Here is an 18936-nt window from a genome sequence, read left to right as displayed (position 1 = left end):
GAATGGGAGTAGACATATTGGAAAAGAGGAGGCCTAGAATGGGGGTAGTATCACTGCTCAGAGAGGATTGGGCTTTAACATAAGGAATTGGATCAAATGAGACAAAACTTGTAAAGCACTTTGCAATCCTTAAAGTACTGTATAAATGCTGGCTTGTTATTGTTACGGTATTACTTTGGGAAAAAAACCAGGCTTTTAAACTCTTATTTCTGTTTTCTTCTCTGTTGAATGAGAATGTTCTTTCAGCTGAAAAGGATGAAACAAAAATGACTTAATACCGTGTTAGTAGGAGAGCACCTGCTTGTCCTTGATGAGTTTGTCACCAGGCCTAGAGCAACTTTAGCACTTCAGTACTTGTCAGAAAGCCATATTGTTATTATGAGATACCCATTGTAGGCAAGGCAAAGTGTTAAGCATTGACAAAATTAGGCAAAGACAAGATAAAGAATAGCTGTCCTCACAGGACTTACATTCTACTAGAAAGGGATGCCCGTGTGGGACACCAGACCTTGATCATAGAAGATCTCCAAAGTTCATAACGCTATCATCATAATATATGCATAAGGACCTAAGAAGATAAAATATCCCCAATCTGGGTGCTTTCTCCAGTAGTGAGATCACTATCCAGCCATATCTTTTGAGCCTGTCTTCCCATCAGTCCCCACAGAGAACCTATCCAATGTACTGGAGGCCTCTCGTAACATTCTATAGGGAGTAATATGGCATTTGGGTTTGTCCTCACTATTACTATTACCATTCAGAATCACCAGGTGACTTGTTTTTCTCATCCATTGTTGTTGCATGATATATATCTTATACCGCTTCTTATATGCAGGTCATCACTGATAATGTCACAACCACTTTGGTCCACCATGTGTCTTTATCCAGTACCCTCCAGCTCCCTTATACTCTTGATTAACATTAGATCTTCCATGATTTGAGGCCATATATAATAAGAATAATATTGGTATTCAAAAGAGGGGTTCTTTTTACAGGGTATAGCTTGAGATGATTGAAAGCACTGCACAATTTCCTTAATGCAGCTAAGCCCTTTCTTTTCCACTTCAGTTCTGGACCCATTTCATTGTCCATCTGAAGTGTTTGTCCATGGAACATATCCAGGTAGACTGACTCACTGGGTGGCCCATTTAGCTGCTATTAGAGAGCAATAAGCATTCTTTGTCTATTTGTGGTTTCTTTTATTTTGTTTTGTTTTTCCCCATTATAGATTATTATACCAACATTTTTTGAGGGTCATGGATTCCATTAAAGCAATCCCACAGTCTTTTGGAGGTTATACATTCACCACAGTGTCATGCACAAACAAGATTGTTTATCTATACAAACCCTTCCATGTGGACTCCACAAAGATGTCCTCCATGACAGAGGCATCTCCCTCTTTAGGGATACAGCCACAGATCCTTGTTCAAGCATTTTTTAATAATTTATTTATTTTTAGTTTTCAACATTCCCTTCCATAAGATTTTGAGTTTTAAATTTTCTCCCCCTCCCCCAGACAGCTTGCAGTCTGATATAGGCTTTACTTATACATTCATATTAAACATTTTCACATTAGTCATGATGTAAAGAAAGAAGAATTAGAACTAATGGGAGGAACCATGAGAAAGAGGAAACAGAACAAAACAACAAAAGAAAAGGAGAACAAATAGTATGCTTCCATCTGCATTCAGACTTCAAAGATTTTTCTCCTGGATGTGGATAACATTTTCCATCATAGTTCTTTTGGAGTTGTCTAAGATCTTTGCATTACTGAGAAGAGCTAGGTCTATCAAAGTCAGTCATTGCACAATGTGGCTGTTACTGTGTACAGTGTTCTCCTGGTTCTGCTCATTTTACTCCACATCAGTTCATATAAGTCTTTCCAGGTTTTTAAACAACATATTGTAGGATTATGGTTCTTAATCCACTCTGCTATCCAATTCCGTTTTATGGGAGAGTTCATCCCATTCATATTCACATCATTATGATTACTGTGTGTATCTTTTTTCCATCCTGTTTTTTCCCCAATTATGCTTTTCTCTCCTTTCTCACTTTGTCTCCTCACTAGAGTTCTGCTTTTGACTACAGCCTCCCTCAGTCTACCCTCCCTTTTTTTCCCCTTTACCCTTACTTTTTCTTTCCTCTTTTCTATCCACCCTCTCTCTTCTCTTTCTCCTTTCCCCTCCTACTTCCTATGGGGTAAGTTAGATTTCTATACCTAACTGATTATGCTATTCCCTCTCTGAGCCAAATCTGATGAGAGTGAAGTTCAAACAATGCTCATTTCCCTCTCTTATTTTCCTCTGCTATAATACATTTTTGTGCCTTTTCATGTAATATAATTTACCCTTGCTTGCCTCCTCCTTTCTTCTCCCAGAACAATCCTTTTTCACTACTTAGATTTTTTTAGTCATCACATCAGAGTCATCTTATACCCATGCCCTCTATGTATACCCCTTTTAAATGTTGTAATAATGGATACCCCTTTTAAATGTAATAACAATACAGTTCTCAAGAGTTACAAGTATCATCTTCTCTTGTAGGGATGTAAACAGTTTGCCCTTATTAATAACATGTTTTTTTCTTTACTGTTTACCTTTTTATGCCCCCTCTTAAGTCTTATATTTGAAGATCAAATTTCTGTTGAGCTCTGGTCTTTTCATCAAGAAGGTTTGGACGTTCCCTATTTTGTTGGATATCCATCTCCTGCCCTGAAAGATTATGCTCAGTTTCGCTGATCCTTGATTATAAACCAAGTTCCTTTGCCTTATGGAATATCGTATCCACGCCCTCTGATCTTTTAATGTAGAAGCTGCAAGGTCCTGCATAATCCTGGCTGTGGTTCCATGATATTTAAATTGTTTCTTTCTAACTGCATGCAGTATTTTCTCCTTGACTTGGGAATTTTGTAATTTGGCTACAATATTCCTTGGCATTTTCAAATTGGGATCTTTTTCGGGAGGTGATCGATGGATTCTTTCAATGACTATTTTACCTTCTGGTTCCAGGACCTCAGGGCATTTTTCCTTGATGGTTTCCTGAAAGGTGCTGTCCAGGCTCTTTTTTTCATCATGGTTTTCACATAGACCAATAATTTTTAAATTGTCTCTCCTAGATCTGTTTTCCAGGTCAGTTGTTTTACCAATGAGGTATTTTACATTTTCTTCTATTTTTTCAATCTTTTGTTTCTGTTTGACTGATTCTTGATATTTCATAGAGTCATTAGCTTCCACTTGACCAATTCTAATTTTTAACAAATTGTTTTCCTTCTATTAGATTTTGTACCTCCATTTCCATTTGGCCCATTTTACTTTTTAAGAGGTTCTTCTCTTCAGTGAGTTTTTGTGCCTTTTTTTTCCATTTGGCCAATTCTACTTTTTAAGGAGTTGATTTCTTCAGTGTACTTTTTCCATTTGGCCAATTGTATTTTTTAAGGACTTGTTTTCTCCAGTCAATTTTTGTCCTTTCTCCAAGCTGTTGACTCATTTCTGCTTTCTGCTCATGGTGTTTGCCTATTTCCTGGCTTTTAAAGTTGAGCTGTCCTGCTGGAGCATAGGAGGCACTGACCAAAACTTCTTGTTCTGGGAGCCTAGGACCTGGTCACTGGCTTTGTGTGCTGGGACCTCAGGTGCTAGCAGCTGGAGGATGTAGGGTTCTGGCAGCTTACCTGGTGCTGAGCTGGGGTCAGCAGCACTGGAGCTCTTGGGGTGGGGGTAGGGAGTCTGGCCCCTGGAGGACACCTGCTCACCCAGGCTTCTTTAAAGCACTCAATTGTGTGGCTGCTAGAGAATGCAGGCGCACTGTGCCAAGCTCTGGAAGCACTCTGTGGAATAAAGGGTTCTCTTTTCCGTACAGGCAAGAGGAATCTTAAGTTGTCTATAAGTCTTTGGTTTCTTTCGTTTTCTTAATTCTAAAGGAGCCTTCCCAATGTGATTTTCCCCATCCTGCCTTCATTCTCTGCAACAGATATTGATATACAAGTTACCTTTCATTTATTAGATTAGATAAAGCATTTATTAAATGCCTCCTCTATCTAAAGTATTCTTTTAGCAATTAGAATTACAAAATCAAAACAAAACAGATACTTTTTCCAAAAATACATGAATTTTACTGGAAAAATACAACCTCTGTGTAAAGAAAAAATGTTCACAACTGGATTTCATTGATTAGGAAATGCAACCAAGATAGTTAGAAAAAGTAGCATTTGAGCTGTGCTCAGGACGACAAGTAAATACTACATATCATTACAACATGGTTTTGGGATATGGGTCGCTAATAACAGGATTAGGAAAGGTTTCTTCAATGGAGCAGTCTTGGCCTGAGCCTTGAAGGGAGCTAGAATCAAAGAGGAGGACAGAGAGCATACCAGTAATAGAGAAAGAAGAGCCTTTGCAACCAAGCAGGAATGGGAGATGGACTGTTGACATGGGACACTGCAGGTCAGTCAGTGTGGTTGGAGCACAGAGTCCTTAGGGGACAGCAAGAGATCTGGGAAAGTAGACCAAGGCCATACTGGCAGAGGAGCTGTGACACTCACTATTTTGGTGTGTATATTGGACATCCCGTTTCTCTCTTTGACTTCTGAGGAAGGATATGTATACCCAATAGTGTAATTGTGGGGCCAAAAGGTGTGAACTATTGAGTCATTTCTTTTGCAGAATTCCACGTTTATGCACCAAATAGATGAACTGGTTCACAGTTCTACCAGTGCTGTATTAGCATCCTTGTCACTGCTGCAATATTGACTGTTTCCATTTTAGTAACTTTTCCCAGCTTATACAGTGTGAGATGAAAGTAGCGGAACAGGTGGAATGCTGAGCCAGGAGCCACGATAACATGAGTTCGTATCCAGCCTTAAACGCTTACCAGCTGTGTGATCCTGAGCAGGTCACTTCACCTGTCTGCCTCAGTTTCCTCATCTGTAAAATGAGTATAATAATAGCACCTACCTCACAGGTTGCTGTGCAAATCAAATGAGATCATATGTGCAAAGTGCTTATAGCAACAGTGCCTGACACATAATGTGTTCTATGCAAATGTTTATGATTATTAGCATATTTATTAATGATAGCTAGTAGTAGTGGTAGTAGAACAGCAGCAACAATTTTAGAGGTTCTGAGCATATTGTCACGTGGTCATTTATAGTTTATAATTTGTCTTTAGAAACTTATTCTGATCCCTTGATCACTTATCTATTATAGAATGGCACTACATTATATTTTTGTGTCAGTTATCGATATTGTTCAGATGTCAGACGTTTATTGGTGAGATAGATATATATAGATATAGATAAATCTCGAACTCAGTGACAGTAACTGAACAGCACCAAGACAGTGATTTTGGCTCTAGGGGACATGTAACTATCTAGATAAATAGCAGAAGTAGCTTTTATGTAAAAGAATTAGCTCTTGAACTTTTTTGAAATACTTTTCATACATGAAATCCAAAAAGAAAGACAATTTATAATTGAATTAGAAAACAGAAAGAGCCAAAGCAGAATGCGTGCAATAACTTCTTTATGTGATGTCTGCCGTAAATAAATATTAATTCCCAAATCAGGTGACCAGTTTGGCACCATTTGCTACTGCTGCCTCTACAAATTATTGAGATTTTCTGATTTTTCTTCATTGTTCTTTCTTTTGCAGAATAGTAATGATAAGCTGCTCTTTAGCCTTGATATCAAGTCCCCACCCTGGAGTAACAAGTATGGATAAAAGATAGAACCAGTTACATCTCAGGGAGCCTAAGTCTTTAGTGCTGGCTGTGCTTCCTGGTATTCTAGTTGAGGAAAAAAGACTTGGATTTAGAATTGCTTCCTCACTTTAACTTGACATTTTCAGAAGACATTGTTTTCCTCCTTTTAATACTGAATGTTTACTATTGATTATTGAGAAGGTTTTTTTAGGCTTCTGTGTTGTGGGCTTTCTGGCCAGCATTGTTTAAAGGGAGTGTAATACTACAAATAGTAAAGGGTTAATTTCAGGTCAGATGTTATACCTTACAAAAGATTTACTCTCTTTTAAATTATTGATCCCAGAGAATATAGTTTTAATGTAAATAGCATGCCTGGTCTAAAATACTATGAACTGAATGATCTGTATAGATTTAATAATATTGTAGTCTGTATAAATATTGTTCTTTAGTGTTTTCTTTTTTATCTCTGTGTGTAGAAGGTGATGATTCTTGGCCTTCAAAATGCTTCTTTTGTTATTTCAGAGTATATGCTATAGCTGAGCATTGTCACTTTAATGGACTAGTGCTATATATCTAAGAGCTATGGTGTTAAAATGTTCCACAGTACTGTATCCTACAAATTACTTGATTGATTTTAATAAATATATAGTAAATGATATTAGATGCCAATGCCGTGTACTAGGTACTGAAGACACAAAAATGAAAAACTGCAGTCCTTGCCCTTAGCAACCCATGAAACAGAAGCTGATAGCAGCTTTTATAATTTTTTCATAATCTGAAATATATATAATTATATAATATGTAGTATATAAAATAGGTTATAAATAATTATACTTATAATCTGACTAGGGGGAGGAGGATAAGTGAACCAAGAAACCATTTTATGATACTTACTATGAATAGGGTTATAGGAGAGGTCAAGCAGTGTTTGGAGCGATTCCAAGAAGAGTCATTTCTCTGTGTGGGGATCAAGGTTTCTTAAAGGAGGTACATCTGGGCTAGGTTTTGAAGAAAGAAGTTGGCTGTGTTGGAGCATATTTAAATTTTCTCTTTACTATAGTTGGTTATATAATCCCCTGGTTTGGTGCTTGGGGATTTGTTTTTTAATAACCCATCATAAATATCAACAGCCATTTTTAATAGATTATGTTTTGTCTGGTTTTGTTTCTGGTGAGGCAGTTGGGGTTCAGTGACTTGTCCAGGATGGGTCAGATTTGAACTCATGTCCACCTGACTCCAAGGCCAGTGCTCTATCTGCTGCATCACCTAGCTGTCCCAGTTATGCTGTAGTATTTATCAAGACTAACCACTTTTAGCTCTTGAAACCTGTATGTTTTAGTATGTAAATAATTAGCCTAGAAATTGTAGAAAAACATTTCTTAGAACTAAACTTTGGGACTTCAAATATTTTACTAAGTTTATTTTTCAAAGTACCAGTAGTAGTGGGACAGGGGTAAGGTGAGAAGGGAGAGACATGGTCTTATGAGAGAAGGATTCTTGGGGAGTGATTAAAAAAAGAAACTGATAAATTATCCCAAGTTCTAGAAATTCTTGATAGAATTTTTGCTATCATGAATCTTCATTGTTCTGTTGCAAAAAGCTTGCATAGACATACTTCTGCTAAAAAGATTATAAGGTAGTGACTATCTGGTAGAAAAATAAGACTGGTGTTGTACCTTCCTACAGACTTTTTCTTTTGAGGTAGATTATCAGTCCAGTGAAAATTTTTAACTCTTTTTGCTGGAATCTTAACAAAACATTTAAAATTTTCATCGTTTCTTTGTAGCTTCATTTGCTCCAATAAGCTTTGCAATCAAGGCCAAAGAAAATGATCTGCTTCCCCTGGAAAAAAACCGTGTTAAGCTAGATGATGACAGTGATGATGATGATGAAGAAAGCAAGGAAGGTCAAGAGAGCTGTAGTAGTTCTGCAAACCCTAACCCAGCACTTGTCACACCCTGCGTAGTTGTTGAGGAGAAAAAGCCTCAACTTACCCAGGAGGAGCTGGAAGCCAAGCAAGGTAGGTAGATGAATATTTAACTCCTTGGAAAAATGAGAACTACATATATGTGAGGTAAATTGAAAATAGCTATTTGCCATGATAAAGCCTAGGAGTCTTAGAAGAGAAAACTATCAAAAATATTCCTGGTTTCTTCTTATGGATTTTTTTTTCAACTAGAAGTTGTATGCGTTTATAAACACATTTTCAAAGTTCTATATAATTTTTGCCTACAGCTCCTCAATTAAGTATAGTTTTTGTTCCCTTTAGTATTTTGTTTTGAAATTAGTCAGATTAGCATCCCTAAAGTATAGCAAGTTAATATGTCTTGCAAAGAGCTCTAATGGACAAAGCATTTTTTGGTTTTAATTGAGATTGTGAAATGAAACCTTCAGGCTTTTTTCCCCAAGTTGTATCTCTGTTCCAAAATACAGTTTATCTTTATGGGTTGTCTTACTGCAAAACAACTCATTCCTAACCATATAAACAGCTTCACAGTATAGAAGATGTTGCTCCCTCGCAGGTCACTACTAAGGACAACTTTTTGTGGGACATTACTTAGTATTCACAGTTCAATTTAAAGAAGTTTAGAAAAAAATTAAGCAAAATTTAGAAGCTTAGCAAATTCAGGTATGCTTGAGGTCTAAAATTAGTTAATTCATTTTTTATTTTAAGTGAAAAATAGTATTATTTGACTTCTATAGTTTTTTTTTTCCTGTATTTAGGTTAGTGGAGCAAATGACATTTGTAAAAAGGGGATTTCTACCATGTTAATTTTACTATCAAGATTTTATTTTAAACTCTTTCCTCATGAATTTTACCCCAAAAATGTGAGGTCATGTACCTTTACAAGTGTTTGTATAAAATAAACAAGGTATCGAATCATTTGGAACAAAATACTTCTCATAGGATAATAATTGTCTAGTTATGAGCATGGTATAATGAAAGTCATTCTGAACTTGATTTTTCAGTTCATAGCTATATGTACCGTATGGAATTGTTCTAAATTGCTTTTATCATTCCTAAATTTGGGGCAAAAAATGTCAAAAACATGAACTTAGAAACATTCGAAAATGATTTAATTTTAATTTGATTAATTTTTATATAATAGAAAATAGAAAGGCAGCTAGGTGGTACAGTGGATATAGCTCTGGGCCTGAAATCAGGAAGGCCTGAGTACAAATCCTGCCTCAGTTATGAGCTGTGTGACTTTGGACAAGTTACTTTAACTTTTCTGTGCCTTGGTTTCCTCATCTGTAAAATGAAAATGATAATAATAACCTTTCCCAAGGTTTTTGTGAGGATCAAATGAGATAATGTTTACAAAAAGAGCTATGTAAATGCTAGATATTATTATTAGAAATGGTATGTGGAGTATTTGGGGTGCCAAGATGGTGGATTAGAGGAAATCCAGTTGAACTTTTGCAACATTTCCCTTAAAATAATGCCTCAAATCACATATTAGAGTGGCAGAGTCAACAAAAGATCAGGGTGAGACATTTTTCCAGCCCAAGAAAACATAGGTCAGCAAGAGAAGTTTGTGACACCGACATAGAAGCCTGCCTGGTGTCCATACACATGGTAGCAACAGCAGCAGCAGCTTGGGGAGCTCTCAGCCCAGAGACAGTAAGGGGTTCAGACGTCTGGTGAGAAAGAGATTATAGAGGAATCCTTGCTGGCACTGATTAGCAACTCTGTTGACCATACACACTTCTGAATCTCAGTTCGAGGGCAGATAGGAGCATTGAGGGATCTGTCACAAGGCAATAGGGACCTTGGTCCCAATGCCAAGGCAAAGAGAACACTAGCCACTTGTGGCTGAAGGGGACCAAGAACCCTTCCTGGATAAAAACCACAGTGCAGACCAGAACAGCAGTGACTATACTTCTCCCAGGATCACACCACCCTGAAATTAACAAAAGCTTGCAGACCCCCAGAGCCTTAGGACAGTTGAAGCCCAACTTGAACATGAAGTTCAAACTCAAGAAATAGCCTGGGAAAATGAGCAAGTGAAAATGAAGAATTTGACCATAAAAAGCTACTATAGTAGCAGGGAAGGCCAATGCATAAACTCAGAAGACAGCAACAATGTGAAAACAGCTATAAACAAAGCCTCAAAGAAAAGTGCTTTTTTTTTAAAAAAAAAAAAGTTTTGAGTTCCAATTTCTATCCCCCCCTCCCTGAGATGTGTCAGTTTATAAGCTGATATAGGTTATACATATGTGATCATGTAAAATATTACCATATTATTCATTTTGTACAAGAAGACTCTCAAAGGAAAAATGCTATTTGGACCCAAACCCAATAAGAATTCCTGGAAGTGGTAAAGGAAAAATTGGGAAAAGAAATGAGAGTGATGCAAGGAAATTATAAAATGAAAATTAACAGCTTGGTAAAAGAGGCACAGAAACACACTGAAGAAAATAACACCTTAAAAACAGAATTGGCCTAAATGGTAAAAGAGGCATAAAAATTCACTGGAGAAAAAAACCCCTTAAAAGGTAGAATAGGCCAAATGGAAAAGGAGGTACAAAAATTCACTGAAGAAATAACTCCTTAAAAAGAGAATTGGCCAGATGGAAATAGAGATGCAAAAATCTCACTGAAGAAAATAATTCCTTAAAAATGAGAATTGGGCAGGTGGAAGCTAATGATTCTACAAGACATCAAGAAACAATAAAAACAAAGTCAAAAGAATTAACTAATAAAGGAAAATGTACAGTATCTCCTCAGAAAAACAGCTGAACTGGAAAATAGATCAAGGAGAGGTAATTTATTATTGGACTTCCTGAAAGCCATGATTAGAGAAAGAGCCCAGACATCATATTTCAAGACATTATCAAGGAAAAACTGCCCCAGTACCTTAGATGTAGGGGGTAAAATAGGCATTGAAAGAATCTACCTCTCACCTCCTAAAAGATATTCCAAAATGAAAACTCCCAAGAGTTAATTATAGCCAAACTCCAGAGCTCCCAGGTTAAAGAGAAAATACTTCGAGCAGCCAGAAAGAAATAATTCAGATATTGTGATCTGAAGTCACAGGATTATACAGAACTTGGCTGCTTCCATGTTAAAGGAGCAGAAGGCTTGGAATATCATATTCCAGAAGGGAAAGGAACTAGAATTACAACCAAGAATCACCTACCCGGCAAAACTGGATGTAATCCAGGGGGTGGGGAGGACAGGGGGACATTTTATGAAATAGAGGATTTTCAAACGTTCCTGATGAAAAGACCAGAGCTAAATAGAAATTTGACATTCAAACAGAAAACTCAAGAGAGTAATTATAAGAGATTTAATGAAGTTTAATTGTTTATGTTCCTGTATGGGAAGATGATACATGTAACTCCTGAGAACTTTATCGTTATTAGAGCAGTTAAAAGGAGTTTATATAGACAGAGGGTATGGATGTGAGTCAATTATGTTGGAATGATCTCCAGAAAAAATGAAGGGGTGAGAAAGAGGGATGTACTGGGAGAAAGGAGAGGTAGAATGGAAAATTTTCTCACATAAAAGGCATGCAAAGAAGAGCTTTTAGAATGTAAAGGAAAGTGGGGAAAGTGGCAAGCAATCCTTAAACTTCATTCTTATCAGAATTAGTTCAAAGAGGGAAGACTACACACATACACACACACACACACACGCACACACTCAGTTGTGTATAGAAATGTAATTTACCAATATGGAAATAGGAGGAGAAGGGGGTGAGAGGAACAAGGAGTGATGAAAGGGAGGGTGGATTAAGGAGGCAGTTATTAGAAGCACAATAAACTTTTGGGGAGGGACAGGATAAAAGAAAAAGAAAAGACAATAGAAGAAAACGAGATGTAAAGAAATACACAGTAATCATAACTCTGAATGGGATGAGCTCATCCATAAAATGGAAGCAGATAAGATGGATTAGAAACCAGAATCTAACAATATGTTGTTCTTTTCTAGAGACACACTTGAAACAGAAAGACACACAGTTAAAACAAAGGGCTTGAGCAGAACTTATATGCATCTACTGAAGTAAAAAGGGCAGTAGTAGTAATCATGATCTCAGGCAAAGCAAAAGCAAACATAGGCCTAATTAAGAAATGTAATCAGGGAAATTACATTATGCTAAAAGGTACCATAGACAATGAAGTTATAATCAAAAATTTTTACAGTAAGTTTCTCTGATAAAGTCATTTCTCAAATATATACTGAGTATAGAACTAAGCCATTCCCCAGTTGATAAATGGCCAAAGGATATGAACAGGCAGTTTTCAGAAGAAATCAAAGCTATGTATAGTCATGTGAAAAAAAAAATACTCTAAATCACTGTTGGTTAGAGAAAGGCAAATTTCAAAAGTTCTGAAGTACCACCTCACACCTATCAGAAATGACAAATGTTGGAAGGGATAAGAGAAAAATAGGTAAACTAATGAATTGTTGGTGGAGTAGTGAATTGGTCCAACCATTTTAGAAAACAATTTGGAGCTATGCCCAAAGGGCTGTAAAACTGTGCATATTCTTTGACCTAGCAATATCATTACTAGTTCTGTATCCCAAAGAGAGCAAAGCTAAAAAAGAACCTATGGGTACAGAAATATTTATAGCAGTTATTTTTGTGGTGGCAAAGAATTGGAAATTGAGGGGATGCTTATCAGTCAAGGAATTGCTGAGTAAGTTATGGCATATGATTTTGATGGAGTACTATTGTGCTATGGGAAATGACAACGGGCGTGGTTTCAGAAAAGCATGGCAAGACCTACATGAACTGATGCAAAATGAAGTGAAAAGAACCTGGAGATCATTGTGCATGTTAACAGCAACGTTATAGTGATGGTCATCTTCTAAAGACTTGGCTACTCCGATCAATACAGTGAGCCAATACATTTCTGAAGGACTCATGATGAAAAAATACTATCCACCTCCAGAGAAAGAAGAGATGAACTCTGAGTGCAAATTGAAGTATAATTTTCTAACTTGCTTTATTTTTCTTGCTTTTTAAAAAAAATTGTAGCTAATATGGAAATATGTTTTGCATTATTTCATTTGTATAATTGATATTGTATTGCTTCCCTTCTCAGTGGGCATAGGAGGGTGGGAGAGACTATGGAACTCAAAATTTCAAGAGAAAGATAAATTTTTGAAAATATTTTTTAAAAAAGAAATTATAATATTTTTTTAAAAAGAAGTTATGGTCTGATGCTGAGTGAAGTGAGCAGAACCAAAAGAATGTTGTACACAATAACAGCCGTGTTGTACAATGACTAATATTGATAAACTTAACCCTTCCCAGCAATACAAGGATCTAAGACGTCTCCAAAGGCCTCGTGATGGAAAATGCTATCCACATCGAAGAAAGAACTATGGAATTTTGAATGCAGATCAAAGCATACCATTTGCTTTTTTTTCTCTCCTGTTGAGTTTTGTTTCCTCTTTCTTGATGGTTCCTTCTATTGGTTCTGATTCTTACTTACAGCATCACTAATGTGAAAATATGTTTAATAGGAATGTGCGTGTGTGTGTGTATACACACACACATATACACACACACATACACACACACACACACACACACACCACACACACACACACACACACACACACACACACACACACATATATATAGCCTATATCAGATTGTGCGCCATCTTGGGGAGGGTGGGGGGGGAGAAAAATCTTAAACTCAAAAGCATATGGAAGTGACTGTTGATAAATCAAAATAAATTTTTAAAAAAAGAAATTATGTGTCTTTGCATTTAGGTGAATTATATAGAATTTGCTGGCATTCAGTTTTTGTAGTAGAGAGAAACAGAATTTTTCTACTAAAATTTACTTGTTTAATGTGCATTATTTTATAGGTGTCTTTTTCCTTTTTTGTTAAAAATCAAGTATGAGAAAACTTCATTCCATTTCTAAGGTGACTTGCTACAAATTGCCCATATTTTTGTTTGTTTCCAAAGCAAAGCAAAAGCTAGAGGATCGGCTTGCAGCTGCTGCCCGAGAAAAGCTGGCCCAAGCCTCCAAGGAGTCAAAGGAAAAACAGCTTCAGGCTGAGCGGAAAAGGAAAGCTGCTCTCTTTTTACAGACTTTAAAAAACCCCATGTCAGAAGCAGAATCTGGGAAGGTGGACGATCATCCCTTTGGTGTGGAGGTGAGCTGTGAGGGAGTACTGTGTTTGCATGGGACCATTGGTTTTATTGTCAGCATCCCACCAACATGGCCACTGTTCTCTCCACTGGTACCTTATGGTGGCCTTCTGTCTAGTTTGAAAATTTGAGACTCAGGTCTACTTTCTGTCCTTAAAATTAGGCAGATTTAAGCTACAGCAAAGGGACTACTGCAAATACATTTTGTCTAGATATATTAACTATATACTTATTGTATATTCTTATAGGTAATGTAACCATATATAATATTAACCAAATGTTAACCATATTGATGAAATATGGTGAAGAGTATTGGCTAGCAGCTCATTTCATTATCAGCAACAAAAACAATTTGTCTTAAATCCAGTAATCGGGTATTTTTTTCAGCAAACAAAAATCCACCCTCTCCTGCTTCCCTTCCCCCATTAAAAAAGAAAAAGCAAAACCAAAATACATGTCTCAGTCTGTACCCTGAGTCTATCACCTTAGGATGTCAAGGGGTAGGTAGCATATTTCATCATGAGTGCTTTGGAATCATGGTTGGTCATTGAATTGATCAGAGTTCTTAAGTCTTTCAAAATTGTTTCTCTTATGGCGCTTTTGTTATTGTACAAATTTTTCTCCTGATTCTGTTCACTTAACTGAGCATCAGTTCATATGAGTCTTCTAGGTTTCTCTGAAACAATCCTCTCCATCCTTTTTTATTGTACTATAGTGTTCCATTACGTTCATGTAATACTAGCCATTCTTCAGTCAAGGACACAGCTCCTTAGTTTCCGTTTCTTTGCTACCACAAAAAGAGTTGCTATAAATGTTGTGTATATGCATCCTTTTCCTCTTTCTTTGAACTCCTTGGAGATATACATCTACTATGGTATAAATGAGTCATAGAGTTTTACACAGTCTGACAGCTTTTTGGACGTAGTTTCAAATCAGTAAGAATTTTTTTAAGCCCTCCTATCTGCCAGGTCCTGTGATATGCAGTGGAAATACAAGAACAGAAATGAAACAGTCTGTGCCCTGGAAGAACTTCTGTTCTAATGGGGAGTGGGGACAGGATAACTATGCACAAGTAAATACAAAATGTGAACTGAATAAATAAAACGTAATTTCGTAGGGAGGCCACTAACAACTGGAGAGGGGGATCGGGATGAGGTGGTCCTTGAGCTTACCCTAAAGGGATGTGGGGATTTCAAAAGGCAGATAATGAGGGCAGTTATTCCAGTGCATGCACGACAACCTCTGCAGAGGTATAGGAATGGAAAGTAGAATGCCATGGATACGGAACAGCAAATAAGCCATTTCATCTGCAGTGTCTTGAGTTTATGAGGAAAAGCAACATGTGATTATCTAGGAGGGAGATTGGAACAAGATTGTGAAGAGCTTTAAATCCTAAAGGAGGCTCTGGCTTATGCTAGAGGCAGTGGGCCGCCGCCAAAGCTTCTTGAGCAAGCCCAATGAAATAGTCAAACCTTTGCTGTAGGAATATCAAGTTAGTGGCGGTGTGAAGGGTTAGTTTGAGGGAGGAGAGGCTAGATGCAGGGAGACTGATGGCAAGAATTGATGGGGGCCTAAAATAGAGTAATTACATTATGGAAAGAGAGGCGATAAATGTGAGAATGTTATAGAGATAGAACCAATAAGACTTATCATCATTAAGCATCTGCTGTGCTGAGCCTTTTTATTTTTTAAATCTCTTTTGATCCTTACAATAACTCTGTGAGGTAGGTGATGCTGTTGTCCCCATTTTACAGTTAGGGAACTGAGGCGGACAGAAGTGAAGTGACTTTCCCATGATTACACAGCTAGTGTCTGAGGCCAAATTTAAACTCAAGCCTTCCTGACTCCAGACCCATCACTCCATCCATTGCACCACATAGCAGTGGTCAGCATAATTTCCCGACTCCTCCACTTATGTGTGAGTAGGAGCCGAAAAGGTAGATGATAGGAGTAATGGGGGTGGGGGGTAGGAGGATTAGAAAAAGATGAGCAACAGTAGCATAAGGTTACAAAGGATTCAAGAGTAGAAAACAGTGTATCAAGTTGAACTGGTAAACTGTAGTCAAGATTTAGGAGGGAGAAAAGTCAGGCCAGAACAAAGGTGGACAGCCTGGGAGAGCAGGGAGTGCTGGAGGAACTGGAGGGTTCAGGTAGGAAAGAGAATAGGTTTAAGTTTAGAGACAGAAAGAAAACATAGGGGATTCGGGTCAGACAAAAGTTTTCAGTTATAAATCATAGAAGTAAACTTTGTGGGTCGTAAAGGGTTCTGTGTATTGAGATGTTGTGAAGTAGTTGAAGAGGTTAATGAACTAGCATTTGACAGGACATCAGCATGTAAACTGAAATCCCCAAGTATAAAGATAGTTGGAATAGACTCCCAACTGTGAGCCAAGTACTAAAATCTTGAGAACCAGGAGATACCCATCACCAGGATCTCTAAAAACTACCAGTTATCATGTACTCTATGAGCAAACAACAAATATTTATGAAGTGCCTGCTGTGTGCTGACTGCCTTGGTAGGCTTCCTTGGAATATACGAGACACCAACCTTCAAAGAACTTACTGTCTAGTTGGGAATAAGGCATTGACACAGCTCTCACATGCAACATTGCATGATTAAATATTTTGGTTACAAAACAGCAGAGTTTGTGGAATCTCACACTTGACTGGGCAAGAAAGGGCAGAGGTTACATAATTGCTTACCAGCACTCCTTCAGAAGTTTCTAAAGAAGTTTTTAAGAGCTGGTGTTTTGTAATAGTTTGTGTGCAAATGCTATATTTAGTGTTTCATACATCTTAATGACTGGTAAGAAATTGTTACTTACTGTTGCCTTTAACTATCCTATTTTTGTGTAAGATGTTACTGAAACCTTACCTAACCAGGGAAAATAACCAAAATAGTTAATTCTTTGTAAACTATAACACATTGTGTTTTGTTAGTATCATATTTAATCAGCGGACTGACCTGGAGTAGTGTGTAATCAGTCATAAACTAACTTTCTTTTTCAATTTAGTTTCCTGGCTTTTGAGAACCTATCCTGATGCTTTGACATTCAGGTATCAAGATTAAGTACCATATGTTCTCAAACTCTAGGAAATTAAAATGAGATAGTTTGGAAATATTTTGTGTTGGTTACAAGGTATTTTATTTTCCTTTGATGACTAGGAAGTATTTAAAATGTTTTAAAAGAGATTAAATATGTATTGAATGTAATAACTTATCGTGTTTATAGGTGGATATAATTTTGAGCTCTGATCTCAGTTACACATTTTTGTTATCTGTGATCTTTGAGTTTAAAACTAACAAACTACCTTGCTGCTCAGAGAGATACAGAGGGAAATAGCATCTGGGCCAGTAACTGAAAAGGATAAAATGAAATTACCTGACTCACAGAGTTTTGTGACAAGCACTACATCTGGAGTCACAGGCCTTGGGTTTAGATCTCAGCTGTGCTATTTATTGGCTGTGTGACCTTAAACAAGATAACTAACCTTTCTGACCCCCAATTTGTTCATCTTGAAAATGAAAAAGTTGAACAGTTCTAAATCTATCTTTCTTTTGTCCACTGTTAATAACCAATTAAAATGGTGTTCCATCTTCTCATCTTGCTGAGTTTTTAAGCTTTAGAGTTTTTTGCTATTTTGTAACTTGAGGCAGTCCAATGTTTCTTTTAAACTGTATTCCAAGAATATCAAGGGTATCTTTGAGCTTAGGAGCATTTTTGTGACCTACCTATTTTTTTAAATGACAAAAGATAATAGAAAATGACCAGACTTTCATTTCAGGGCATTGTAAATCATTACAATAAAACTGTGGCATTTTAATATTCCAGAATGACTGAAGAAGCTAGTACTCAGAATTGAAATCAATCAAAGGACCACTTTGCATTTAAACTGAAATTTAGAATGGATTATGGTTGCTAAACTTAGATATGGTGTTAAGTATAAAAAATGAGACAAGATAAAAATAACAATTCTGATCATTCCCAGACAGCTTTTTTGAAAGAAAATATTCTTAACAATATTTTTAAATTGTTGAATACAGGTTGTTTTGACATCTGTAGTAGCAATAGTCCTACATTAATTTATAATCCAGAGCTATCATTAGCTATCTCTAGAAAGCCCAAGCAGAGGATTTCTAAAACATGACATTTTGTTGTTTGGTTGTTTCAATTGTGTCCAACTCTCTATGACCCCATTTGAGGTTTCCTTGGCAAAGATAGTGGAGTGGTTTGCCTTTTCCTTCTCTAGCTCATTTTACAGATGAGGAAACTGAGGCAAGTGGGGTGAAGTGACTTGCCTGGGGTCACACAGATAGGAAGTGTCTGAAACAGGATTTAAACTCAGGTCTTCCTGACTCCGGACCTGCCTCTTACCGCATCACCAGCTGCCCTGAAAATTATAACGTAGGTGACACCAGAAGACTGAACCAAGTGAGGGCATCATTAGATTTCTAACAGTCTTTATGCAGCATTATCAGAATCTGAAATGTAGCAACACCATCTTGTTCTCAGATAATCCGTACTTTGAGAATTGTTTCTGGTTCCGCTTACATGTATAATCTTTAAATTATGACAGTGACCAGAATTGACCATATACAAATAGGCATGCCTACATACATGTGAACATCCATGAATACACATGCATGTCTGTATAAACGTTCCTAGACCACTGAAATAAAGGGGAACAGAAATTAATGGGATAATATAGAGATATAGGATATCTCTTTCATCTCTCAAATTACCACCTCATGGTTCTTGAGTATATATCACTCTTCTCCATAAATTTCCATGACAGGATACATCCATCCATCCATCAATACAAAGGCACTTGCCTGTCTTGAGCCCCTTGTGTCCTGTTTCCATTCATCTCTGTTCCTTTGTATTTCAGTGGTTTAGGACAAATATTTTACTCTTAGTTTTAGGGGATGATTTCTAAGTGTTGAAAAGTTATATCATAGTAGAACTTATGCTTGAGATTTTTTTTAAATTATATTTTTATTGAATTTTAGCCACAGCTCGTTTCCTTTATTTGTTATCTAATTTTCCCCCATCCTCTCCTATGTTTTCCATCTTGTTATAGCAGTATTTCATCTCCTTTTGTACAATAATACTTAATGTC

At 36.9% G+C, this 18936-nt stretch overlaps 1 protein-coding gene across 7 annotated transcripts in view; it reads left to right on the top strand.

Moving 5' to 3' along the window:
• The window catches only part of SFSWAP (splicing factor SWAP), a 117124-nt gene that overhangs the window by 65374 nt on the left and 32814 nt on the right, over window positions 1-18936 (top strand). For 6 of the 7 annotated variants that reach the window (XM_021004369.2, XM_021004371.2, XM_021004372.2 and 3 more), the window contains 2 exons: window positions 7481-7714; window positions 13630-13820. In XM_021004369.2, coding sequence (XP_020860028.1) covers window positions 7481-7714; window positions 13630-13820 — 425 coding nt within the window. The remainder of the gene's footprint in view (window positions 1-7480; window positions 7715-13629; window positions 13821-18936) is intronic. The other variant, XM_078154253.1, reaches the window with a different exon arrangement.

This window comes from Phascolarctos cinereus, unplaced genomic scaffold (genome assembly GCF_003287225.1).
Source record: "Phascolarctos cinereus isolate Bilbo 61053 unplaced genomic scaffold, phaCin_HiC Scaffold_4;HRSCAF=312, whole genome shotgun sequence".
Taxonomy (NCBI): domain Eukaryota; kingdom Metazoa; phylum Chordata; class Mammalia; order Diprotodontia; family Phascolarctidae; genus Phascolarctos; species Phascolarctos cinereus.
This window is presented reverse-complemented; position numbering and strand designations above follow the sequence as displayed.